The following is a 24,848-nucleotide window of genomic DNA, read 5'->3' as shown; positions in this document are numbered from 1 at the left end:
GACAGGGCGCCATTTAAGAAGAAAAAAAGTAGCGCAGTCTATTTACTAAGCATAAAATGTGCTTCTTCCTGAAAAAACAGACGTAAATGTCACTATTTATTGAAGATTCAAATCAGAAAACATTGGTTTCAAGAAGAGAAATTGTATACGCATCAGTGCCTGCGTTCAACAACAGAAATATATAAGCAAAGAAAGACTTGATCAAATTGTAATATATATATATATATATTTTTTTATATATATATATATAAATCTACAGTATTAAGATAAAAAAGCACAGTAATGATAGAACAGAGCGGAAACAGAAAAGTATATTACACAAATAAAACATACATTTATATATGTATACACACATATATACACGTATACACATCGAAACAGATATATCACTTATCAAAAAACTGCAGACAATTAAGTCTGAATTCTTGCTTGTGTTGTACGTCGCTTTGGACAAAAGCGTCTGCTAAATGAAATTGTAGAAATGTAGACAATTTAGAGATAATTTTGAAATGGCCTTTTTGTCAACATTAGCATGAAAACTTGCGTATGATAATTCATGTTTAATATTAAATACTGTTTTCAAATCTGAAATGTTTTACCAATTGAAATGATTACTAATGAGAAAAATAAAGCCAATACTTCAGTTTTGCAGTACTGTTCGAAAATAATTTTGACCTTTTTTCTTTAAATAATTACACACACTAACCCTAATAATAATACTGATTATGATTCAATTAATTGTGCAGCACTAATGACGATTTTATTTTGCATTGTTTAACTCGTGAGGAATATGAATGCAGTACAATTACATCTGGTGGAAAAGCACACGGTACACAGTTCTTACTGAAAAAGCTGATTTTATTCTTGCTTGATTTTTTTTAATCTTTGCTGATGTCTTTTAGTGTCATTGTAGTTTATCTTATTATTCTTTCACCATTAGGTTGTATATTTATGAATTTTTTTACAGAAAAAAGAGCACATCCAAAGACCACAATTCAGCAGTTCATGGCGCTGGGATAGGCTCCTGCCCCCCCGCGACCCTTAATGTGGAGGAATAAGCGGAAGATGACGATGGACGGATGATTCATGACAAATGTTGCGAACAAGACCACGAAGAGCGACATAAATACTAAGCAAAATTCTCTTAAGTTGCAAAAAAAAGTTATTTCATCCTCAGGTTTTTTCGTTCTGCTGTCGGGGTGCGAGCCTTCGTTGACTTCAGTTTTTTTCTGAGAAAAACAACAGAGAAAAGAGAAGAAAATAAAACGACACTTTGATATTTCCTGCTGAGCTCAATGGCCCGCCCACCCATGACGTAGCAGGACAGTGAAGGCAGCGCCGCTGGGAGTCACATGACAGGCAGGCAAACCTCTTCGACGGATCTGACACACATCGAATAAACATGGTAAGCAGCTCGGCACGGCCTCGTTTTGCTTTTATCGTTAAATGTCCGTTAGAAGAGAAGTTCTTTCAGCTGCCTCCCACCGATCTGGAGCCAGACGCGTCAGTGAGCGCGAGGATGGCCTAACGCTTCCGTCACAGCCAGTTAGCTAGCTAGCTCGGCTAGTGAGCTAACAACTAACAGCGAGCGTATAGCAAGGTGTTGACTTGGGAAATTACGGAATTGTCGTCAGGTGCGACCCCCCCGCCGTGGTTTCGTAGCGCCACGGGTGTTGTGACCTGTGTGTCTCAGGTGTTCGTGCTGAGTGCAGCGGCGCTACATGCTGTTAGCCTGCTTTACTGTCACGTTACGGGCGAATGGCTGAGCTGGTTTGACAAATCAGGAAACCAGGCATTGGCGCTTGTCGGTCAACTGTCAGGATATCAGACATGATGACGATGACCCAACCGCCACCACTGTGCAGGGATGCGGCGTGTGTGCGGGACCAGACGGGGCTCAGTGCGCAGGCTCAGTCCGCAGTCCTGCACGGCTCGGATGAGGAGCTGAGAGACGCAACAGGCTCGGACTGACATGGTGGCAGATCGCGCCTGACGACCTGAGAGAAATTGACTGCATTTTTTTAATACAATAAATTTATTTATACTCAAACCAATGTTGTTATCAGTGGTGTCCACCACCGTGGACAACGACCCCGCCACCTCTGACCGGCCGTGAAGGGGAGAGCCCGCTCAGTTCTGACTTGACTAAAGCGCTGAGAAATGATGCAACTGATTTGAAGAAGAAGAAGAAGAAGAAGCAACCTTTGCTCCTGCGAGTTGATTTGATATTTTGATTTAAAGAAAAGCCGTTTTCGTTGTGAACAACAATCCTTTGGTTCAGGCAGAGCAGGGAGCAGCTCAGGCTCCTGTGTCTTCATCACGAAAAGACCTCGAACGATTTAAAGTCATGGGATTTGTTCACTTTCAACAACCTGGGAGGTTGGACCAAGTCGTTGGCGGGGCACGCGGACGGTGCATGAGCGGACACTTCTGTTTTTTTCGTTGTTGTGTTTATTTTAATTCTAATTCATAAAGAATTAATGAGTGAAATTGAAAGAATAAAAGATGAGAAAACTAGAAGACGGAACGTGAGCCGCTGTTCCCCGGTGTCTCGTGTCATCGAAGAGCAAAGGAAAAGGATTTGGAGAGAAATTCTTACAAGTGACGTTGACAGCGTTCACATTAAAGCTCGCATGTGATCACAAATCATATTCAGTCCACAAATCAATCATAAAAAGACAAAACCATCGTTTGTTCACTGAGTTTCTGCACATCAGCTGGACGTCACACAATTCACGTTAACTTGCCAAGTTGTTTTCTCGCCATGACGGTTGCTGTTGATGTGTTTTCCCAGTAGGAAACTCTGTTCCCAGTAAGTCACAACTCATTTACACCTCTCACAAGTCACAGAAAGGCAAAATAACCAGTTTAGACTTTTTATGGACATTGTGATTGATATGATTCAAATTATCAGAGGAAATCAGCAAATCTGGGATTTTGGCTTTGCACTAATAGAGCAAATTGCAGTTTTGATAAATTGCTCACCTCTGCTGTCAGCTGGAGGCCTGAACGCCACCAATGCAAAAGTTGGTTATTGTGACTGAAAAAGTCAGTCATGAGGTTCAGTGTTTTACCAAAATCGCGGTCTCCCGTGACGACCGTACCACCCGGTGGACGGTCAGAGGTCAAGCAGACTTGTTACTAAAGTGTGTCCTCTCTCTCTCACCGTCACAGCCAACAACTCAGCAGTCGCCACAGGACGAACAGGAGAAGCTTCTAGATGAAGCCGTTCAAGCCGTCAAGGTCCAGTCGTTCCAGATGAAGCGATGTCTGGTAGGAAAAGTCCCGATGGTCTCGTTGTGCGTCTGATCCTTCACCTACTGAACTTCTCAATGTAGATCTGTCGCTCGTCTGATGCATCCAAGATGAGATTATCTGACATGGGTGGGACGGAACATCGGCGCTGCAGTTTATCAGGATGAATGTCGACGCACTGCAGCCAGATATTGATGTCTGAATGAAATCAGCAGCCGCCGCTGCGCTCTGCTGCGAGCAGCGTGTCGGTGATATGAGACACTCAGGATAAATACAGGATTCCTGCTCGTAGGTTTTTGCGGTGTTGTTGCACCATGTTGCCTCACTCGCTGCTCCGTGTTGTGATCCCATCATTATCACAGTCCAAGTACCGAGCTGGGTTGTGGTGTGACTCTCGTCTTTGGGCAGCCTTTTTTTTTTGATATCTCATATTTTATTAATTTCAAACATAGAAAAAAACCCAGAACAGAGTCAGGGGTTAACATATCTTCAGGCTTCACCTCGCAGCACACAGAGAATCACTCCAGGGCTGCCGCGCAGGACAATTCTAGGAGATTCGGTAATGCCAAACCGCCTCTGTCTTTGGGGATCTGGAGTGTTGTGTCCTTCATCCTTGGCTTCTTACTGTTGGGCAGCCTTTTTAAGCATTTTTAGAGTTTCAAATTTAAGCTTTAAGGGGTTTTGCTTCATCCATCCATCTGCAGCCGCTCATCTGATGTTGGGTTGTGGAGGTAGCAGCTCCTGCAGGGGACCCCAGCCCTCTGTGTCCCTGGCTACATGGGCCAGCTCTGACTGGGGGGGTCCCAAGGCGTTTCCATCATCTCCCCACCTGGTCCTCTTCCAGCCAGTTGACTGAACTTCTGACCTCATGCCTAAAGCCTGAAACCCAGCGTGTCCACCGTGATGCGTTACGTGAGCAAAGATTCGAACCTCTGACGCATGCGCTGTATGAGCAGAGCTGAATGCGTCGTTCCAGCTCGTTTCAGGTGTAAGTCTTGAGTGCTGCGTTTAAGCGAGATGCCAGCGAAACCCGTTTCAGCTGCTTGTTCTCTCGCTCTGGTTCTCTCAGTCGTGACCCAGTTTTCATGACAGCAGGTGAGAGTAGGAGTGAAGACCGACCAGCAGATTGAGAGCTTTTTCCTCCAGCTCACTTCTGTTTTTGTCACAACGGTACAGCAAAGCGGACGCAAAAGTGCTCGTAGTGCTGCGATTCTCCGGCCCATCTCACACGCCCTAGTGCCCTCCCTGGAGAACAGGGCCAGAGGGACTTGAACTCTCTTAGGGGCAGTAAAGACTCGTCCTTTATTTGGACCAGACAATCCACCGTTTTCCTGCTGAGAACCACGGCCTCAGGTTCCTGATCCTGAGCCCGGCCTCTCTGTGTGATGGAACTGATGTCATAACAGCGTTTTCAATAAAGGTTTGTGAAGGATCTTTGGGTAACTTTGTTGTGTGTCTACAGGACAAGAACAAGCTGATGGATGCTCTGAAGCATGCGTCCAACATGCTGGGGGAGCTGAGGACCTCCATGCTGTCTCCAAAGAGCTACTACGAGCTCTGTATCCTTCAGTCGCTGGAAAACTACACGCTGAGGATGCTAAAGCGTCCAGACGCCCACAGCTGTGGTGTATGACAGCACTTCCCCGTCCCTCTCCCTTTTTGAACATTTGATATTGGTTTCACTCACGTAGCTACACAGACTGTTCACGACTGTGACCTACCAGCTCTGCCCCTGAATGCATCACGTGTGATGGAGGATTGAGGCGGTAAGCTGCAGTCCGTTACGTAGGAGGAGGTTGATTCAGGCTCCTTAACAGTCCTGTCAGACATGGCCATCTCCGACGAACTCCACTACCTGGAGGTTTATCTGACCGATGAGTTTGCGAAGGGACGTAAGGTGGCGGACCTCTATGAGCTGGTCCAGTACGCAGGCAATATCATCCCACGGCTGTAAGTACCAGTGGAAGAACCTGCAGGAGGGTCCAGACCAGGGCGGAACCTTCTTATTAAGTTCTCATCAAGGCCTGTTGGGGGGGGGCTTTACTGTGGTAAATATGACCTCACTTCTCTCCCCAGCTACCTGCTCATCACTGTGGGCGTGGTGTACGTTCGCTCCTTCCCTCAGTCTCGGAAGGACATCTTGAAGGACCTGGTTGAGATGTGTCGCGGGGTCCAGCACCCACTCAGGGGCCTCTTCCTCAGAAACTACCTGCTGCAGTGCACCCGAAATATTCTGCCAGATGACGGAGAGCAGTCAGAGTATGTCCAGATGTTTCCTTAATCAGACTTCAGATTTCACTGTTCTTGACGACGAGACAGAAGGACCGCTGGTCCTGTTTCGCTTCTTTGTAACGTTTTGCCGGGGTGACTGTCTGACACGGCTACAGCAGCCAATGAAACAACACCAAACTTCTTTATAGCTCCAGTTCGTCGCTGGTCTTGTTTCCAGGTGGACTCGGTGCTCGAGCACTAACGGACGTAGCTGATACGCGTGTTCCTCTCATTTGTTCAACAGAGGATCAGAGGAGATGACCGGCGACATCAACGACTCCATCGACTTTGTCCTCCTCAACTTTGCGGAAATGAATAAGTTATGGGTTCGAATGCAGCATCAGGGTCACAGCCGAGACCGAGAGAAGAGGGAGAAGGAACGTCAAGAGCTGAGGATCCTGGTCGGCACCAACCTGGTCCGCCTCAGCCAGCTGGAGGGGGTTAATGTGGATAAGTACAAACAGGTGTGTGCAGGTGTGGATGCTGCTGCTGGGGTGCAGGGAGGAACGTTATTGTACGATTGTTCCATCTCATGGGCTGCGGGATGTCGGAACGAGAGCGATCAAGTCCAAAAAAAAGAATTTGCAACTTTGTTTTCTCAAAGAGAAAAGTTAAGTTGAAATGAAGAAATTAAGTCATCGTGTGTTAGAGAAGCTCATAAAACTTTATTGAGATATTTCCCACAAGACAAACGTCAGATTGCTCTCAAATTATGCTTCTTTGCTATAACATGAGAGGTCATGATGTCGATACTGGCGTGAGACGGTTATTTCAGTCATGATTCCACTTTCTGCAGCTGGTATTTCAACAAACTCTGAGCTCGCGAGCCAATCACAGTAGCAGGTTCAGATTGCATAACAAGGCCAGTCTGTTGGGTTTAACAATGAATATTGTTAAGAAATATGAATACATAATGAGTTTGGGACCTGACGTTTTTTGTGAAATCACTGTTGCTGCACCTTGAACTTAGCCCCACCCACAACAGCGGTGATTGGCTTACAGAATTGCAAACTTGTCCTTGTGTTTTTTTCTACTGGAGCAGAACGACGGTGGTGGAGCCAGACGTCACGTCTGGCTAAGACTTGAATTGTCAAAGTCCTGACGCTCTGACGAACGTCACTACGCGTTTAAATTCTCCCTCCAGCTTCTCCGTCGTGATCTCGGTCTCTGACTCCACAGATTGTTCTTCCTGGAGTGTTGGAGCAGGTGGTGAACTGCAGAGACTCGTTGGCGCAGGAGTATCTGATGGAGTGTATCATCCAGGTACAAGCCTGACCTTTTCTTTGGGGGTTTACCAACCTACATCGAATACTCTTGTCAATGTAGTGATATGTGAGTGTTCACAGGTCTTGGATCTTTCTGATGGCCAGCAGGGCCACTCCTGAGAGGTGACGTTGTTCAACGACAAACTGGCCCTCCGGACCTAAAAAGATGTTTTGTTGTCAGGTTTTTCCGGACGAGTTCCACCTCCAGACCCTGAACCCGTTCCTGCGTTCCTGTGCCGAGCTCCATCAACATGTCAACGTCAAAAACATCATCATCGCGCTCATTGACAGGTACACTGGAGCGTGTCTGAGTCACTCTGACATGAGTTTCCCCTCCTGCATCACTTCCTTGGGACTCCAGAGTGCAGAAAGAGTCAGCCACGTTTATTTAGCTTGACGCTAATGGAGTCTGATGGCTAACAACAGCAAAAAAATCGATTTACTAACTCAGGTGTGTCATCAGGTTTCATGCTCTTCTTGACTGATCCTCCGTCTGGATAAGGAGACGTGGATTATACCAGGTGACCTGGAGTGTGAGTGAACCGACGTTTCTGGAAAGTTTAGCTGTTGTTAGCCATCAGTCTCCATTAGCTTCAAGCTAAATATACGTGGCTGGTTCTTCCTGGAGTCACAGAGAAGTGATGCTGCCGGGGGGAAAAAACACATCTTTGTGAGCTGAAGACTCCTACTAGTGAGTACTTGAAAGGCAAAGTACACTTTGGGGGAAGTATTTCTTTAAAGGAAAAGAACTGAAGATAAATCCTTTGTTTTCTGTGAAATCAGTCTTTTGAGGCTCGTCAGACACCCTCAGTTTCAAGAGCTGCTGCTGCTGCAGCGCCCGAATGTTGCACTTTGAGAAATGAAGCTTGAAGTTTGTTTTTCAGGCTCGCCCTGTTTGCCCATCGAGAAGACGGCCCTGGCATCCCGGCGGAGATCAAGCTGTTTGACATCTTCTCTCAGCAGGTGGCCACTGTCATTCAGGTACGCTCAGCACTGTCCTTTGTCACCCACCTACATGAGGTTAGAAAAGGTCCAACCAAAACTGGACTTGTAGAAGCACATGTTACTGAAATGGTGCATGTCAAAGTTTGACTGACACCTCATTAATGTGGTTGGGGGTTGATCAAGTCTGCATTTGGTGATATTTTGGATGTGAAGAGCCAATGAAGAAAAATAGAAAGAGTTGATGAAATTACCAGGAAACTTTTCGTTAAGTACAGGCTCTGATCTTCCTTCTGATACGTGCAGTGGTTTCATTCTCGAACCACAAATATTTTGGTGGCCCTGTGAACAAATCGATTCTTCTCTGTTCAGTCGCGCCAGGACATGCCGTCAGAGGACGTGGTCTCCCTTCAGGTGTCTCTCATCAATCTGGCCATGAAGTGCTACCCTGACCGTGTGGACTATGTAGACAAGGTTCTGGAGAGCACCGTGGAGATCTTCAACAAGCTCAACTTGGAACAGTAAGTCTCGGAGGCCTGGAAGTCTCACTGGTGAGAGTCGGCAGAGACGACCCAAACACCACAAACCTCTGAAGGAACATGTTTGTTCAAGCTGTAGTTTGGAACTTCCCTCAACAAACTGTGTGGAACTTTGCTGTTGTGAAAATGTGCCACAGTCGGTATAAATGTGACGGGAACGCGATAAAAAATTAACGCTGATGCAGCATTTTGAGAATTTCCAAACTTGTACACGTAAAGCCAGTAGTTGTTGGAGGAAGTAGAGCTGCCACTTTTTATTTTAAAGATCAGTGTTGGTTCATAGCTTGAAACTTTCTCCTTTGAACTGTGATAACCTGCTGAAAGTGTCTCGAAGCTTATCAGACGATTTTGAAGTAGTTGCCTTGTTATCCAGCAGAGGGTGCACTAAACCTCCTGCCAGTTTGACCTGTTTCATGCCCTTTGACCTCTCAGTCAGTTAAGCTAATGTTTGATGTGTGTCGGGGACGTTTGCTAGCAGAAATTCCTTCACTTGTATGAAGCAATGCGTTCGCGCTGCGCCATCGCATTGCCTCTGCGCTGTTGATGCGATGCCTCGGACGTGTCCCACTTTTGCAGTGAGAATGTGGTGATTCGAAACCACCTCATGTATTAAAGGGCCTTCATGAAAAGGCGGTTTAGTGAGGTGTTTACCACTGCTGGTGCAAGTTCGACCAAAAAGTGCCAAAAAAATGATCTTTGAACAGCAAACTTCTTACTTATTTGCAGTTAAACTCTAAGAGTCACAAGGTGCCTTCAGTTTGTCTCCCTGCTGTGTCCTGTAGCATAGCAACCAGCAGCGCGGTGTCGAAGGAGCTCACCAGACTGCTGAAGATCCCGGTGGACACCTACAACAACATCCTGACGGTGCTGCAGCTCAAGCACTTTCCTCCTCTCTTCGAGTACTTCGACTACGAGTCACGCAAGAGCATGAGCTGCTACGTGTTGAGCAACACCCTGGACTACAACACCACCATCGTGGCTCAGGAGCAGGTCTGGTCCTGGTGGCCTCAACACAAGTCACCGCTTGTCCAAGATTAAAGCTTTTAATACGTTCAAGCTGTAGTCATCAAGTAAACCTCTAAACTGCACAGGTGCCTCTCACTGCGTGAGGCATCTTTATTGGCACAGGGTCACTTGTTGATGGATCAACTTTAATGAGACAGAAACCCCCCACACAGCCCTGCCTCGAGGCCTTGTGTGCCTTGCAGCCAGGCAGCTTTTCAACAGGAAACAGAAGTTAAGTCACTTGTGAAATCGCACCAGACTCTGCTGGCAAAAATAATTGTAGCTCTCAGGACGAAGCAGCTGCTGATCTCTTACTTCGTGGATCAGTAAGTTTGAAGTATCTGTCATGGTCGTTGTCACCCAGCCCTACTTTATTCTACATGCTAGTTTGTGTTTGGACTCACGCTGGTAGAGCAGTGGACGCCCACAGGCCCTCTAACTTTGATCAGTACAGGGCACCAGTAGTTTTTGAAAAAAATATTTTGAATTGTTCTCTTACTATTTTAACAGTTACCAGGTAGAATGGCTCCAGCTTGATTGTGGCCCATGCATGTAATGGAACCTCTTCTCTCCTCGCCGGGTTTCTCTAGGTGGACGCTATCTTGACCCTGGTGTCCACGCTCATTCAGGACCAACCAGACCAGCCAGCTGATGATCCCGACCCCGAGGACTTTGCTGAGGAGCAAAGCCTTGTAGGTCGCTTCATCCATCTGCTCCACTCAGAAGATCCCGACCAGCAGTACCTCGTGAGTTCTTTCCTCCTCATTCATGGGCACGCCAGGGACGTTACACTTGAGTCTAACTCATGTCCTCAGTGTGCTGGATGTAGTACACACTGGCAACAGCTAAACGGTCCAGAAACATCTGTTTCATCTCTCCAGGTCATCTGGTATAATCCAGGTCTCCTTAATCCAGACGGTGATCAGTACTCCACAACACTTTGACTGGAGAGTAAAAGTAACCAGTTAGAACAGTTCTGGTTCGGTGCTCATTCACGGTACCGTGGGTCACGACCAGGCAGCGCGTTCAGTTGAACCAACTCACCCGTGTCTGGTCATGCTAGTGCCGGACCAGAAGTGCTCGGGTTCGTTTGTTCCTGCTGTTCTCGAGGGAGAACTGTGTTGTTGTCCTGTTGCTGATGGACATTGATGCTCTTATTTGTGGTCAGATTCTGAACACAGCCCGCAAACACTTTGGAGCAGGTGGGAACCAACGCATTCGCTACACTCTGCCTCCTTTGGTGTTTGCCGCCTACCAGCTGGCCTTCAGATACAAGGAGAACTCTTCATCGGTGAGCAGATCTCCTCCTCCTCTTCACATCTGGCGTGTTGTTCATGTTCTTCTGACTTCCTTCTCTGACATTGTGTCCCATCAGGATGACAAGTGGGAGAAGAAATGTCAGAAGATCTTCTCCTTCGCCCACCAGACCATCAGTGCGCTAATCAAGGCCGAGCTTGCCGAGCTGCCTCTACGACTCTTCCTGCAGGGGGCGCTGGCTGCCGGAGAAATCGGCTTTGAGAACCATGAGACTGTAGCGTACGAGTTCATGTCGCAGGTAAACTGAGCCCCTTTTTGAGTTTATTCCCAGGAACGAACACAAAGGTTCCTTTGGCCCAATGTTGTCTGTGCTTCCGTACACAAATGAAAAAGGTCCACACACTCGTGTTGTGGGTCTTGGCTTCTAATTCCCAGCAGGTGTCCTCATTAGGATGAACATCTGGTAGGGCCTGGGCCTCGTCACCGCACCATAGTCTTTCTTGCCGTTCTGCTGCGTGACGTTTCTGGTCACCTGCCTGGTTCCTGTTCCAAGAAACTCTAAAAGCTTTTATCCAAAGGAGCATCAGAAATGTGAAGTTGCTCTCTGACTGTCTTCAGTTGTTCAGCGGAGCATTGCTCAACATTTCCATGGATTACTTTGACGCAGCAGAGTGGTCGACTGAATCGTGATTGTTGTCAGCCTGATACCACATCCGCAGTTGTTTGGTTAAAGTCTGACCCAAATCTCACGGTGACCAAACCTTTGTGGCGCCGCCCTCTGCAGGCCTTCTCTCTCTACGAGGATGAGATCAGCGACTCCAAAGCCCAGCTAGCAGCCATCACTCTGATCATCGGGACCTTCGAGCGGATGCGATGTTTCAGTGAGGAGAACCACGAGCCGCTCAGGACTCAGTGTGCGCTGGCGGCCTCCAAGCTTCTGAAGAAGCCCGACCAGTGCCGAGCCGTGAGCATCTGCGCCCACCTCTTCTGGTCCGGCCGCAGCACCGACAAGAACGGCGAAGAGGTGTGTAAGGTTCCGGCTGAGCCAATACTGGTATACTGGTATGACAGTGAAATGTTGACCCTCCTGTTTTGTCAGATCCGTGACGGGAAGCGGGTGATGGAATGTCTAAAAAAAGCTCTGAAGATCGCCAACCAGTGCATGGACCCCTCGCTGCAGGTCCAGCTCTTCATTGAGATCCTCAACAGATACGTCTGCTTCTACGAGAGGGAAAATGACGCGGTAAGACACGTTGGGACGCCGTTAAAGACAGCAGGCCTCGGGTTCCTGCCATTGCTCAGGTGTCGGAACCCAGATGTTCCAGTTTGTTCCGTCTTGATTCTGATTCTGCTCAAAGGGGAGAATTAATTCTGGGTTTTCGGGTTCATTCCTGCTGTATTCAGCCAACATGAAAAGACAAACTTCATGTGTATTGTGAGAACCCCTCCATTTGTGAATCTTGGTTTCTGTCTGCTCCTCCCATCCAGGTGACTGTCCAGGTATTAAACCAGCTGATCCAAAAGATCCGAGAGGATCTTCCCAACCTGGAGGCGAGTGAGGAAACGGAGCAGATCAACAAACACTTCCACAACACACTGGAGCATCTCCGGCTGCAGAGAGAGTCCCCCGAGTCCGAGGGCCCCGTCTACGAGGGCCTGGTCCTTTAAAACTAGTAAATGTTGCAAGATGTGACATCCATCCATAGATGTCTGAGTATACTCTGAATATACGAACACATACAGTCCCATCTTGTAGGTCTGGAATAAAAAGGAATGTCATTATTATATATTATTATTATTATTATTATTATTTCCTCCCCACTGATCGTCACTGGTAGAAGCTTTGATGGAGATTTACACTTAAAGAAGCGTGTCAGCAACACTGCACTTAGCTTCAGCCTGCACTTGTGGCCAGTCTCATGTTGAGTTCAGAACTGAAGTGAAGCGAAGTTTCACCTCCTGGTTTTTACACTGTGAGTTTTTGCCCAGGACCAGAGGAGAGCTGAGGGCCTCCGCGTAGGAACCAGCAATGTTCCTTTGCACTCTTTCTTCATTCTTTTGCTGCCTCGTACCTGCAGACGCTGTCATTTCGGGATGTATGACATCATCTGGAGGCACACTCAGGTTGGCGAGTTGCACAGCCATCCCGAGGATCGGCGTCTGAATGGCCGCCGCTTCAAACGTAGATTTGGCTGTGATTCATGCTGTCAGAACCACGTCGTAATGGTGCTTTGTTCCAAGTTAGAAGTGAGGATCCGTCAGGTCTGTCGTCAAAACGACACGCGAACAACTTAGGAAATGTTGGTTTTCTGAATGGAGTTGGAATCCGGTGGGTTACACCAAGTTTGTCCTCCGTTTAGGTTTCAGTGACGTCTGGAGAGGCTTGTTTTCGCCACCACGTTGGAAAAATAACCCTTATTTCAACATCTATCGTGTCACAGACTTTACGTCGCTGCTCAACTTTCGCTTCACGTCTGGTTCTGAGCGCCACATGAATCCTTTAGGAGTTCCTTCTTGACCAGCTTGTCTCTAACCTGCATCATCTAAGTGTCGATAGTAGACTAACTAGCTGTGACGATGGTGTGTCCTCCGAGTCCTTCGCACCTCACTCGTTCACGTGTGAGCAGAAAAACCGCTCGTGGTGTTACAGCTGTGTTGCGTCCAGGCGCCACCCCTGAATATTTCTTTGTTTTCAACGTGTTACCGTCTGAGGACCTGACAAACGGAGGTGCATGCTAACTTCGCCCCTGCAGAGCAAACAACAGCGTTCCCATCAAATGGTTGGAGGACGCAGCATCTGAACTTTTACTCGCATGATGCTCGCCCTTCCCCGCGCTGCTTAGACATTCCAAATAGTCCAAACTAGTGAGGTGTAGGCGGGAGGGTTGTCAGATGTGGCAGTGTGACTGGCCGGCAGATGGAACGCTGCCTTCAGCTGCTTGACCGACTGGTGTGTTGTAGAAGACGAGTGTGCGCTCGCCGCCATGCTCATCACGTGATGTTTGTCAGAGGTGGGAAGGGCCTGCTGCAGCTTCTCCCTCACTGTCGGAGGTGAGGTGGTGTTTCCCCGCTCCACTCTGTGTGAAAACCCACTTGTACATCACTTTCAGGAGGCAAATTAAATAGTGATTCTCATTCTCATTTGCTGAAATAAAACAAATTCTTAACAGTACATATTTGCATTTTGTTAATTTTACATACACAGAATCTCAATATAATAAAGTGATATCATTGATATATTGAGTGACTGTCTTATCTACTGCACCTTTCATGTCATTTGCATGTTCCTTGGATTTTAGTGACGTGAACATTTAAGTAAAGTCCAAAAAACCTAAGACTTCATTGCAGAGTGTGAAAATGACCACAGGGGAGATTTGATGTGACTTGAGTCTGACTTGCTCTTATTAATGAGAAATAAGAGTACAAATATCAAATAAGTGTTGTAGCTGCTTCAGTGTAAGTCGTTCTGCTGTTAAATATCTAATTGTGTTTGTTTGTATGGAGGAAGAGTCTTCAGTTGCTCCCTCGTCCCAGCAGCCACACATCAAGCTTCTTTTAATTTTATTAGAATGTGTAAACTACAGGACGCTCTGATGTCTACCCACACCTGGACAACGCAGCTCAGGTGCAGGGTCAGGGTGCGGACTCATCGATGGAAGATTCTCGTTCTCCAGGAGCTCGCTGGCACGGATGTGGAGCAGTCCGAGTATCATACAAGTAGTCACTCCTTTGTTGCGTCGGTGCGTGGGGGCTGTCGTTTCCTGCCGATTGAGAAGTTCGACCGTTGGCCGTTGTGACCGGTTTGTCATCCTTTTCCTCCGCGTGCTGGTCGATTATGGCTTCGAAAGGGAACATGAGAAAAGTCTCACCAGTAGACACAAGAACAGCGTCAGCGACTCGAACCGAATCCTCATTTTTGATTCACTTATTTCAACTTCTGAGGTTCATCTTCCCTCGCAGTCACCGGCTGAGGAATGTCAGGGGAAAAAACGAGTCGTTTCTGGAGAGCCTGAACGCAGCAGACCAGCGGGACGCCTCACTGTGCGCATGCGCGGGCCGTTGGAGTAGCGTGTAGGGGGACGTTTGTGTTGTCATGTCGCTTCATCGGTGTATGTTTTGATGCCCGCGACCGTGTGAAGGGACGTGGGAGCGAATGCGCCTCCATCCACCGGGACACGACAGAAGTTTCAGCCCGCTGAGAGCCACCGGCGAGCGGCTGGAGGAGTCTGACTATGTCGGCAAATAAAACAAAGAAAGTCAAAATGGCTACGAAATCTTGTCCCGAGTGCGACCAACAGGTGAGGAAACACGTCAGTTTGTAACTTGTGAACGTCCCTGCGGGCCGATTATAGTACTATAGTACTATATCGTGTGTATTATTTAATATATATGTTACGAACCCTGACGGGGGGGGGGGGGGGGGCAGCTCACCTACTAACCCACTAACCCCCGCAATTGACCCCGAAAACCCGGACGACTCTGCTTGGATCGACTGCGGAGAGCCTCCGCGTCACGCCTGTTTCACTGTCAGATGACGTCAGCCTGGAGCTGTTTCGTTTCCTCAGGTGTTGTGTTCAAAGACAGACCCAAACATGGATGTGCGTTATTACGACGCTTGGTGAGTTCATTAGTTGTTCAAGAGTGTGAGATGCTACGAGGCTGCAGGCTCACACCTCCGTCGTTGCCGTCCATCACCGCCAGCCTGAGACGACTGACTCAAGTTTACCTGCCTGGAACAGAGAAGGATTTCCGGTGTGGTGTTCTTCATGTTCCCTGTGTTTGTTTACATCCGGGGTTTCTGTCTCCTACTAGCTGAGAGCTTGTTTTATCCAGTTTGTTTGCTCAGGAAGTCATTGACAGCTCATTGTATCCAACAGACCCCCTCCGGAGACGAATGTTGTAGCCGTTTGCGAGCGTTAGCCGCCGGCTAGGAGCCGCTAGCCGTGCAGCATCGCTAACTCTTGCTGGCCTGCAGAAACCAACAAACCCAGAGGAAGAGAGTCCTCCTGAAGCTGCCACCTGGCTCGTGACGGTTGTTTTGATGAAGCTCATACAGAACCCGACCAGTAGGGGGCGACGAGGCCCAGCTGTTATTTTCCAACATGTCATCACGTGTTTGCCATGGCGTCGTCAGTCTGTCAGCAGGATCATGCTGGAACTCTGAGGCTAGAATGGTGGAGGGGTGAAGATCCGACTTAAGAAGAACCCATTTAACGTTTGAGGCCGATTATTCACGGCATCGTCTGATGGCAACAGGAAATGACACGTGTACTTTGTGGCACAGATCCACCTCAGACAGAGGGGAAGGGACCCTTCTCTCAGCCGGCCCTGTTTTCCTCCCTTTGTAGTTGTGATCCAGAGTTGCAGCGCCGACTCTCGCCAACTCCAGGTGTGTTCTTCCGCCCCCACAGGCTCAGGTTGTTCTTGGTCCACCTCCTGCTGGGCCGCTCCACGTTTGTCTAGGGTTGTGTTCGCCTCTCCAGATTGCAGTCGCTCCTTCCTAACCGCTAGTGGGTTGTGCTCCTGACGGATGCTCACGGCCCCGGGGGCCAACCATCAGGTCCGGGGTGACCATACTGACTGCAGCCCCTACGCGCCGTCGCAACAGAAACACGCCACTCCAAGGGGAGAGGAAACCACCTGTGCTGTATCACATCAGCACATGGCAGCTCCGCCGCTGCTGGCGTGATGTGAGCGGTGTCGTTGGAGGTCATGCAGGTTTCCTCAGGATGCAACAGCTCAATGGTCTTTGTGTGTGTTGGTTTCTGTTTAGATTCCAGTGGCGTGCAAGTCCTGCCCGTGTGGTTACGTTTTTATCAGCAGAAAACTCCTCAACGCCAAGTTAAACGAGTGCTCCTCGCCAACCATCGCAGGTAAGGCTGCGCTCATCTGAGGCTGCTAGTCAGGGGGAGGCGTCACCTCCTCACTTCAATTGAGTCACTAGTTTGTCACCTGACTGAATAGAGAACGAATCAGAGACGGCTGTCTAGCACCAGGTGAGCTACAATCAGGTATCTGTGTCCTCCCAATCGTTTCAGACAAGCTGGACTCAAAGCGGAGGAGGACGGAACGCATTCGCAGAGACCGGATCGACTCTCCGTTAAACAGCGACATGGAGAACAGGAGAAGATCCCGCACCAACAGTCAGTCGGATCCAATCCGGAGGGGGCGGGGCCGACCAAAAACTGTGGGGCTTAAGAAGCAAGAGGAGGAAAAAGGTAACACGCGTCCTTGAGTCCCCGTCTACGTTCACATCGGCGCGTCTGCTCCCAGGTGGGGGTGAACGTGATCGATGGCCAATCGATTACTGATCATTAAGGATTCTGTCATCGGCAGGTAAACCTGATCCAAAGCCAGTAGGGTTCGGTTCTGGGTCCCCCTGCTGAAGGTGTTGGAGGAGTGACATCATCACTCGTCCACATGGCCAAAGCTCATCGAAATTAATCGCAAAGCGCATTACAACCGACCGCCGTTTGTCACGGAGGGGGGGGTCTTCTGAGAGGCTTCGTGCATGTCTGTAGTCCTGGGGGGCTCCTCTTTGGTGACGGAGTCGACACAGAACGAGCCGCTGTGAAACGATTCGATGCGACTTGTCGCCGCGGCGCCGGTCTTCTGTCGCGGCCTCGGAGCCTCATGGAGACTTGCTGAGTCTTGTTTGTGTTTACAGAGAAACAAGAGAAGGAGGTGGACGTTTACGCCAGCCTCTCTGACGAGAGGGCCTTCGTGTTCTCCGTCGCCTTGGCTGAGATCAACCGTAAGATCCTGGGCCAGACGCTGATCCTGTAGACTGGACCGACCCGGGCCAGAGGACCTTTGACAGACGGAGGACGACCAAAGAGGCCCAATGTGGCCGCAACGGAACTTTGACTGGGACGCGTCTCAGAGCACTGCTGGGGGGGGCTGGTGTGGGACAGAGGGAAGGTGAGGCAGGCGGGTCGGGACGCCAGTGCCGCTGCCTGTCCAACTCTGACTGAAGCGTTTGAAATCTCAATAAAGATATTTTTGGGGAGTCACAGCTGTTGTGTCATCTGTCACTCAGACCCCCCCCCCCCCATTTATTTACATTTTGTTCACTGAAACTTGTGAATTCATTCCCAACCCTCTTGGCGTCTCCTTGGTGTCCGGGGCCGGCGTGGAGCGCCGCCGCTCACCACGACCAGCCCCATTGAGTACCACATACGTTTAAAGAATCGCCAGCATCGACAAATGACATCACGGCGCCTCCCAGGATGGACCGTCAGAACTTCCCCCAGCTGCACTGGTCTTGCAGTTCCACTTTGGTCCTCTGGGGCGTGTTTCTGGTGCGGGGCTCAGGGCCACGTTCCAGTCTCTGCTGGGCTCCTGACAACTGGCGAGAACAAAGAATAAAGCATCCCCCCCCCCCCCCCCCCCCCCCCCGTCATTCATCAGGGTCCCGACCCCGAGGTTGGAAACTGACGTGCTGAGGTCAGGAGGCTCAGAAGAACATCTGAAGGTTCTAAAGGTTCCGGGATCAGACGGTGCCGCCGCTTCAACGCTCTTCTCCGTACAGCGCACGTGACCGGGGGGGGGGGGGTTGCATCATCCAGAATAACGATTTGTTCCCGCGCTGAAGTGAATAAAGTTTTGATGAAAGAAAAAAAAAACCGCCGCTTCTGAGGATCCGGGTTTTGTGCGATCAGCAGCGGAAGTCGCGATCATGTCCGCGCGGTGCTGAAACCCTCCACGCGAGCGGTCCGGGACCGGAGCAGTCATGATTCGGTCTCTGTCGATTCTCCGGCACTCCGGGTCCACGAGCCCGCGAATTCCGTTCATACCTCGCAGGCGGTCGGTGCAGCTCGGTCCGCAGCGGTTCGGGGCGGCGGAGGCCCCGGTGGAGGCGCGAGACCCCGGAACCACGCGAGCCAGGACCCTGACCATGGAGACCCTGAACCCGCAGGTGAAGGCGGTGGAGTACGCCGTCAGGGGGCCCATCGTCATCAAGGCGGGGGACATCGAGAGGAGGCTGCAGGAGGTGGGTGGAGACCCGGACCGGAACCAGCGGTAGACGCTGATGTACCGGTGTTGGGTCGTGAACCTTCATTGGTCCCTCGGTGGGAAAACTGTCCCTGTTAGAGCAGCAGACCCAGAGAAGTAGCAGCAGGAGGAGTAAAATAAACTACAGTAAAACTATAATAAAACTACAATTAACTACAGTAAAACTATAATAAACTACAATAAAACGAATACACTAGAATAAACTACAGTAAATACTAGCAGCACAAGTGCTGAGTACTGCGTTAAGTATTGCACACTATGGTTGTCCAGGGTCTGAGGGGGGTGTTACTGGGAGTCACTGCTCATCATCACCCCCCCCCCCCCCCCCCCCCACACACACACACACACACATCCACTGGTCCAGGGGCATCCCAGGACAGAGCGGGCCGTCTGAACCAGTTTGTCCAGTCCCCGCTTGTCAGCTGCTGCTATGCTGCTGCCCTGCACACCCCACCTACAAGATGGCGGACGCCACCACGGTATCATAGAAAGATGTCTGGGGGGTCCCAGAGAGGGACGAGAAGAAGCGAGTCCCGGGTTCTGGTCCCGGGTCAGTCCTCACTCGTGTGCGCTAACGTGATGTCTGTCGTGTCTCCAGGGAGTGAAGCAACCTTTCACTGAGGTCATCAAAGCCAACATTGGTGACGCCCACGCCATGGGCCAGCGACCAATCACCTTCCTCCGCCAGGTAAGGAAGCTGCAGCAAATATCAAGTTGAACGCAGGTAGAATCCAACATGTATGGATACACCAGGTGTGAGGTGTCATCATCACACCTGTCTGTTGAACACAGGGTCATTCAGGTAGATAATCTGTCTGGAAAGTGGGAGTAGTTCGGTGGGCGTGGCAGTCGTTCGGTGGGCGTGGCAGAGCGGCCATCAGGACTTCTCTGACTCAGGAGGGTCAAACTCTGCCCAGCGTCATTTGGGCTGTCAGGACCAGCAGAGAAGTTGGGGCGGGTTTCTGTTTTACTCACTTAGAGAATCAGATTGGAATCTTGAAAGTCTGCATTCAGCCATGACACCAAGAGACACGGGATCAACGGGTCCGGTTTTGATGTTTCCAACCTCAGCAGGTCAAAGGAAACGCCCGGTTGCCTGGATACTGTAGATTAAACTCCTGAACGCCTCCTGCTGTTGGGAGGCAAGTCCTGCACAAACACACAGAACCAAGCTGGAGGGTTCCCTTAGACCTCAGACAGGACGAGAGGCAGCGCTGAGGGGGAGGGGTGGTTGGTTGCTGGGAGACATAATAACAGGTGTAGATGGCTCCTTCTGAGCAGGTGAGTCTGTCTGCTTGTTGTCCACCAGGTGGTGGCGCTGTGCTGCTTCCCAGAACTGTTGGACAGTCCGGCTTTCCCTGATGATGCCAAACAGCGAGCCAGTCGCATCCTGAAGGACTGTGGCGGTCAAAGCCTTGGTAGGCGTGTGTGTGTGTGTGTGTGTGTGTGTGTGTGTGTGTGTGTGGGATTACTCTCAATATCATCAATCAGTTCGAGGTCTGTTTTCATGCGTTCGAATGGATCTGGAACATTTTAGGACATTTTAAGTCTTTTGGATTTTCCACCGACCAGAGTTCCTCGGTTCAACGGCCTCTTGTGGTTTCGGTCCCCGCCCCTGCGCCCAGATGACGTTTAGATACAGAAGAAGAAGAAGAAGCTGTTTAGGTGTCACACGGCGCCGCCCTGGAGGAATGAGCTTCTTCACAGATTTATGATCCAAAGAAACAGCATGAATTCATATCTGAGAACTGGCGATTCTCGCTGATGTTGCGTGTCAGAGGAAGTGTTGTGTGTTATATGTGGAGTGTTTGTGACGCAGGCTCGTACAGCGCCAGCCAGGGCGTGGACTGTATCCGTCGGGACATTGCGGACTACATCACCCAGAGAGACCAGGGTGTCCCCTCAGACTGGAAGAACATCTACCTCACCACAGGAGCCAGCGACGGCATCATGGTAGGAGACGCCTGGCGGCCGGGAGGAAGGAGGAGCTGAATGGCGGTTCACGCTCAGAATCTCTAGAAAAGTTGCCTCGCTTCCTCTCACCTTCGTCCTCCAGTGGGCGAATGTGAGGAGTCCAGGCAAAACGCAACCTGGTTGTTGGCCTCCATGTCGGTACCAACCGTTCTCTTCTTCAGCCTGACTGAGAGAACCTGCCTGGTCTCGCGGGTCGTCCCAGGTATTTTTGTTGTTCAGATGCACGACTCGACCCGAAGGTACTCACAGCTGAATGAACAGCAGCTTTCAGATCAGAGGACCATTTGCGTCTTTCCTGGAGAACCCACTGTAGGAACCATTGTAGTCAAGTCAAGTCAGTTGTACTTCTATGGCGCCAAACCCCAACCAAAGTTCTGTCCTGACTCTGTCCAAGTAGAGCAGGTCCAGCACCTCCCTCCTTCAATGAACCTCCACCCAACAATTCTCCATCAGCAGCACATCCTGCAACAGCAGCCACCAGAACCTTCCTTTACCAGCAGGAAGGTGGAGCAGATCCAAGCTTGTAGTTCCATCACCCGCATTTGAGGAAGCTTTTTAGCACCTGCCCGAACGATTGGTCCCAGACCTAAATTCCAGCCTAAACACGCCCACATTGTAGGTCGGTTCAGGTGCATCCTACGGACTTCTTCTTTGTCCCCTAAAAACCACCAACAGTCTCCCATTCTGATGAACACCAACATTTATAGTCGTTGATGACTAAAGGTGCGTTCATGTGCTTAATAATAGAGAATGAGTGAAAGGTGCATTCAGAGTGGAGTGCAGTACCACAGTCAGGCCAGCAGGTGGGGCTTTCATTGGTGCTGTCTACCTATGCAGTATCGGTGCTCTGCCAGCAGAGGTCGTGCTTCACCACCAATCTTCTAGTGTGTTTAGGTGGTAGCAGGAGGACGTAGGTTGGTACTTGGCAGTTCGGACGCAGCCTGTGTCTGCATCATGGCAGCTGCTAACTTCGCGTTTACTTCGCTTTAATTACAATAAACAAATCAACATGATGTTGAAATATGAATCCATTATGAATTCATGGTTTTTCAGGTCTGTAGGCAAGGGGTTTTTAAAATGCTGGTTTTCAGAATGGAGTTTGGATCATGGCGTTAATCCCTCACCTGCGTCAGGCGACCATGGGATGGACGCCGAGCGTTTGATGTGTTGTGTCCTTCATTGACCTTGTCAGCGGTTGGCCGCCTCTCTGAGGGAAGCGTCTACTGATGGACTGTAACGTGACGTGTCTGGTTTGCAGAGCATCCTGAAGCTTCTGGTATCGGGCCGCAGCAGCTCCAGGACCGGCGTGATGATTCCCATCCCGCAGTACCCGCTGTACTCGGCGGCCATCTCAGAGCTGGAGGCGGTGCAGATCAACTACTACCTGGACGAGGCTAATCGCTGGGCACTAGATGTGGAGGAGCTGCAGCGAGCCTACGTGGCAGCCAAGGAGCACTGCCGGCCCCGGGTCCTGTGCATCATCAACCCTGGAAACCCGACTGGTACCAGAGTTACGGTTACTGGTCCACTGAGTAAAAGTACCGTTTAGATGATTGGACGTGTTGTGGCTGGATTTGACAACCAGCGATCACTGCTAACGTTTGATAGCATTCCACTGGTCGGGTTCTGGGGTCGAGCCTGCTTGTCTCCTCCTCGGTGCTGTGGTTGATTTGTGACATGACCCCGCCTCTCACCCAGCATCAGCTGGAATAGGCTCCGCCTCCTCACAGTTTGGCTATGGAATGATTGAATAGTGTGTCTGTTATGGCTGCAGTTCAGCGAGTTGTGGCAGCAGCTTGGCAACAGTGACATTTCCCACTGTCCCTGAACACCTCGCTGTCCTCCAGGTCAGGTCCAGAGCAGGAAGTGTATCCAGGACGTTCTCCACTTCGCCTATGAAGAGAACCTGTTCGTCATGGCTGACGAGGTAACATAACCCAACCATTGACCTCCTTCGAATTAAGGTGGTTGGTTTATGTTTCTAAATACACACATCATTAGTCACATGACCTCCCTCTGGAATTTGCCCTGGAACCGCTGTAGGTCAGGAGCTACAGGTGACCACAGCTGCTGTCTTGCAGGTTTACCAGGATAACGTGTACTCGTCAGACTGTCAGTTCCACTCCTTCAAGAAGGTTCTCCATGAGATGGGCCCTGAGTTCTTCAGCACCGTGGAACTGGTCTCCTTCCACTCCACCTCCAAGGGTTACACAGGAGAGTGAGTGGTGCGGCGCTCACTCCCACCCTGCCAGGGGACTTTTGTTTTTTATTCAGAGTTACTTTCACTCGTGTCTCTCGGCCCTCAGAATATTTTGTGCTGTTATTGTTAAAAAAAACAGAACATATCAGGAGAACAGTCAAAGCCTTTGTTCTCCTGTTCTTAATCGTTCCTTGTTAGGTCATCATGACTGTTGCAGGCATCCACGTCCTCTGACTCCATAGCTCCTACCTGCTCTCCCCACTGCGGCTCCTCGGTTCCTAGAACCAGGTCTTACCTGACTATTTACCTTCCCCCAGGTGTGGGTTCCGTGGAGGCTACATGGAGGTGTTGAACATGGACCCGCAGGTGACGTCCCAGCTGGTCAAGATGCTCTCAGTTCGTCTTTGTCCTCCCGTCTCAGGTCAAGCAGCCATGGACGTCATCGTGAACCCGCCCCGAGAACACGAGCCTTCGTACGCTCAGTTCGTCCAGGTGAGTGTTGTTCCTCCTGCCCTCCACTACACGGCTGAGAGGGACGTTTCCACTGGTCGTCATAGTAACTTTCTGTTGTGGTGCACCATGGATTTGGTTATTTAACCTCCAGAGTGACGATTTGTTTGTTGAAATAAAAGTGCAGTGTTTGCATGTATGGCAGTAACTTGATTGAACGGTGACTGATCCATGTACCCATGCACTGCGTCAGGAGAAGAGCTCCGTTCTGGACGCGCTGGCTCACAAGGCCACGATCACGGAGCAGGTCCTCAACTCGGTGCCCGGACTCAAGTGCAACCCGGTCCAAGGAGCCATGTATGCCTTCCCTCAGGTCTTCATCCCACCGCGAGCTGTTCAGGAGGCCCAGGTCTCTTCCCTCACATGCTTTTTTCCATTCGATGAGTTTTAGCCTTTCAGCTAACCGGGTCTCCTTCCTGTGTCCCTCAGTCTCTGTCCATGGCTCCTGACATGCTCTACTGCCTCAGACTGCTGGAGGAAACTGGTATCTGCGTGGTTCCGGGAAGTGGGTTCGGTCAGAGGGAGGGAACCTATCACTTCAGGTGATGCGCGGCTCAGAGGACGAGACGACCACATGTCCTTCCCTCCGCTAACGGCCTCTGCCTGTCTTTGCTTCCTAGAATGACCATCCTGCCGAGCCCAGAGAAGCTGAAGGAACTCCTGGAGAAGCTGAAGGAGTTCCACCTGCGATTCCTGGAGGAGTACTCCCCACAGGAGCCGCGGATCGCCTCGGCCAGGACAGACTCGACACAACCAGACTGACGGGACGAACGTCTGTCTCAGACCGACGAGTCAGAGTCTCTCTCTGTCTCCACAGCAGCCAGGAAGGTCGAGACCCTTCGCTCGTGAGGTTACGGTTCCGACTCTCAAATTACAACATGTCCTCTTTTTAAATTACTGGAAATTTGATGACCTGATCGTGCTATGCTGACACTTCCAGCCACTGCCATTTATCAGGGACGATGGACAATGAGAGACTTTGTCTAGCAGTGTTGCTTTGATATTCCCTTCTGTTGTCCGTGCCTTCTCAAATGCTGTTTGAAAGCTTCTGCTCACTGCCGCCGTGTTCTCCAGGGCTCAGTAGAACCGAGCAGAGCGGCATAGGAAGTGCTCTTCTTCTTTTCATGGATCGGTGCCTAAGAACCTCCTCTGAGGATCATTCTTCATGTTTGGCCAAGGACTTCGCGCTCGCTCTCACACGCCGCCTATCATCGCTGTCAGTGGTCGTTCGTCTCTGAGTGGCGCCGTTAATGTTGGGGGGGGGGGCGCATCTGATCCACTTCAGAAACCAAACTACATGATCAAATGTTCTCTAAAGAAGAACATCCATGTCCCGGACCCTCGTCATGGAGCCTCGTATGTGAAGGTTTCACTCATTAAATTAACATTTTTAAAATATGAAATATTTATGAATTGATTTGTGTTTTCGAGGTCTGTTCCTCCGCGTATCTGGAGGAAGTCTTACTTTTTAAAGTCATTTTTGTGCTGACATGATCAACTTGTTTGTCCGTCAGTCCGACACTCTCCAGAGTTCCTCCAGAATTGAGCCCAACTCCCACTCGAGTCATGTCGCATCATTCACGTCCCGAGGGCTGGCGTCAGCGTGACGCGGTG

General features: G+C 50.0%; 3 protein-coding genes across 6 annotated transcripts in view; all 3 read left to right on the top strand.

The window, feature by feature from the left end:
- The first annotated feature begins 1,090 nt into the window (after positions 1 to 1,090).
- vps35 (VPS35 retromer complex component) lies at positions 1,091 to 12,319 on the top strand. The gene is made up of 17 exons (XM_086191035.1): positions 1,091 to 1,405; positions 3,175 to 3,273; positions 4,718 to 4,814; positions 5,082 to 5,205; positions 5,332 to 5,514; positions 5,771 to 5,990; positions 6,706 to 6,789; positions 6,973 to 7,082; positions 7,676 to 7,772; positions 8,106 to 8,254; positions 9,055 to 9,262; positions 9,868 to 10,023; positions 10,446 to 10,568; positions 10,653 to 10,832; positions 11,319 to 11,558; positions 11,634 to 11,777; positions 12,023 to 12,319. Exons 1-17 carry the CDS (start codon positions 1,403 to 1,405, stop codon positions 12,200 to 12,202), a joined length of 2,397 nt encoding a protein of 798 aa, XP_086047161.1. The 5' UTR covers positions 1,091 to 1,402; the 3' UTR covers positions 12,203 to 12,319.
- A 2,167-nt stretch (positions 12,320 to 14,486) lies between these two features.
- On the top strand, positions 14,487 to 17,517 carry hdip1 (HDAC and MIER1 interacting protein 1). Its single transcript, XM_086191137.1, has 4 exons — positions 14,487 to 14,832; positions 16,308 to 16,407; positions 16,573 to 16,752; positions 17,202 to 17,517. The coding sequence occupies exons 1-4, from the start codon at positions 14,767 to 14,769 to the stop codon at positions 17,318 to 17,320; spliced, it is 465 nt and encodes a 154-aa protein (XP_086047263.1). The 5' UTR covers positions 14,487 to 14,766; the 3' UTR covers positions 17,321 to 17,517.
- Positions 17,518 to 18,171: 654 nt separating this feature from the next.
- Positions 18,172 to 24,848, top strand: part of gpt2 (glutamic pyruvate transaminase (alanine aminotransferase) 2) — an 8,151-nt gene continuing 1,474 nt past the window's right edge. For 2 of the 4 annotated variants that reach the window (XR_015110833.1, XM_086190994.1), the window contains exons 1-11: positions 18,172 to 18,527; positions 19,149 to 19,238; positions 19,860 to 19,968; positions 20,370 to 20,503; positions 21,783 to 22,026; positions 22,372 to 22,451; positions 22,606 to 22,742; positions 23,042 to 23,216; positions 23,428 to 23,583; positions 23,664 to 23,776; positions 23,855 to 24,848. The exon at positions 23,855 to 24,848 is cut by the window's right edge. Coding sequence is in view for 1 of the 4 variants with exons in the window: in XM_086190994.1 (XP_086047120.1) it covers positions 18,267 to 18,527; positions 19,149 to 19,238; positions 19,860 to 19,968; positions 20,370 to 20,503; positions 21,783 to 22,026; positions 22,372 to 22,451; positions 22,606 to 22,742; positions 23,042 to 23,216; positions 23,428 to 23,583; positions 23,664 to 23,776; positions 23,855 to 23,996 (1,641 nt within the window). In the remaining 3 variants the exon portion in view is untranslated. The remainder of the gene's footprint in view (positions 18,528 to 19,148; positions 19,239 to 19,859; positions 19,969 to 20,369; positions 20,504 to 21,782; positions 22,027 to 22,371; positions 22,452 to 22,605; positions 22,743 to 23,041; positions 23,217 to 23,427; positions 23,584 to 23,663; positions 23,777 to 23,854) is intronic. The other 2 variants (XR_015110836.1, XR_015110837.1) reach the window with 2 other exon arrangements.

This window comes from Aulostomus chinensis, chromosome 2 (genome assembly GCF_037954235.1).
Source record: "Aulostomus chinensis isolate RoL2024-O1b breed Wild chromosome 2, RoL_Achi_v1.0, whole genome shotgun sequence".
Lineage (NCBI taxonomy): Eukaryota > Metazoa > Chordata > Actinopteri > Syngnathiformes > Aulostomidae > Aulostomus > Aulostomus chinensis.
The sequence above is the reverse complement of the archived record's forward strand: the minus strand, read 5'-3'. Positions and strand labels throughout refer to the sequence as shown.

Excerpts from the sequence above, each read along its gene's own strand:
- vps35 (XM_086191035.1), top strand. Across the intron at positions 10,024-10,445 it reads ATCCCGACCAGCAGTACCTC|ATTCTGAACACAGCCCGCAA; the intron begins GTGAGTTCTTTC and ends ATTTGTGGTCAG. Across the intron at positions 10,833-11,318 it reads CGTACGAGTTCATGTCGCAG|GCCTTCTCTCTCTACGAGGA; the intron begins GTAAACTGAGCC and ends CGCCCTCTGCAG.
- hdip1 (XM_086191137.1), top strand. The coding sequence starts at position 14,767 with ATGTCGGCAAATAAAACAAAGAAAGTCAAAATGGCTACGAAATCTTGT. Across the intron at positions 14,833-16,307 it reads GTCCCGAGTGCGACCAACAG|ATTCCAGTGGCGTGCAAGTC; the intron begins GTGAGGAAACAC and ends GTTTCTGTTTAG. Across the intron at positions 16,753-17,201 it reads GAAGCAAGAGGAGGAAAAAG|AGAAACAAGAGAAGGAGGTG; the intron begins GTAACACGCGTC and ends TTGTGTTTACAG.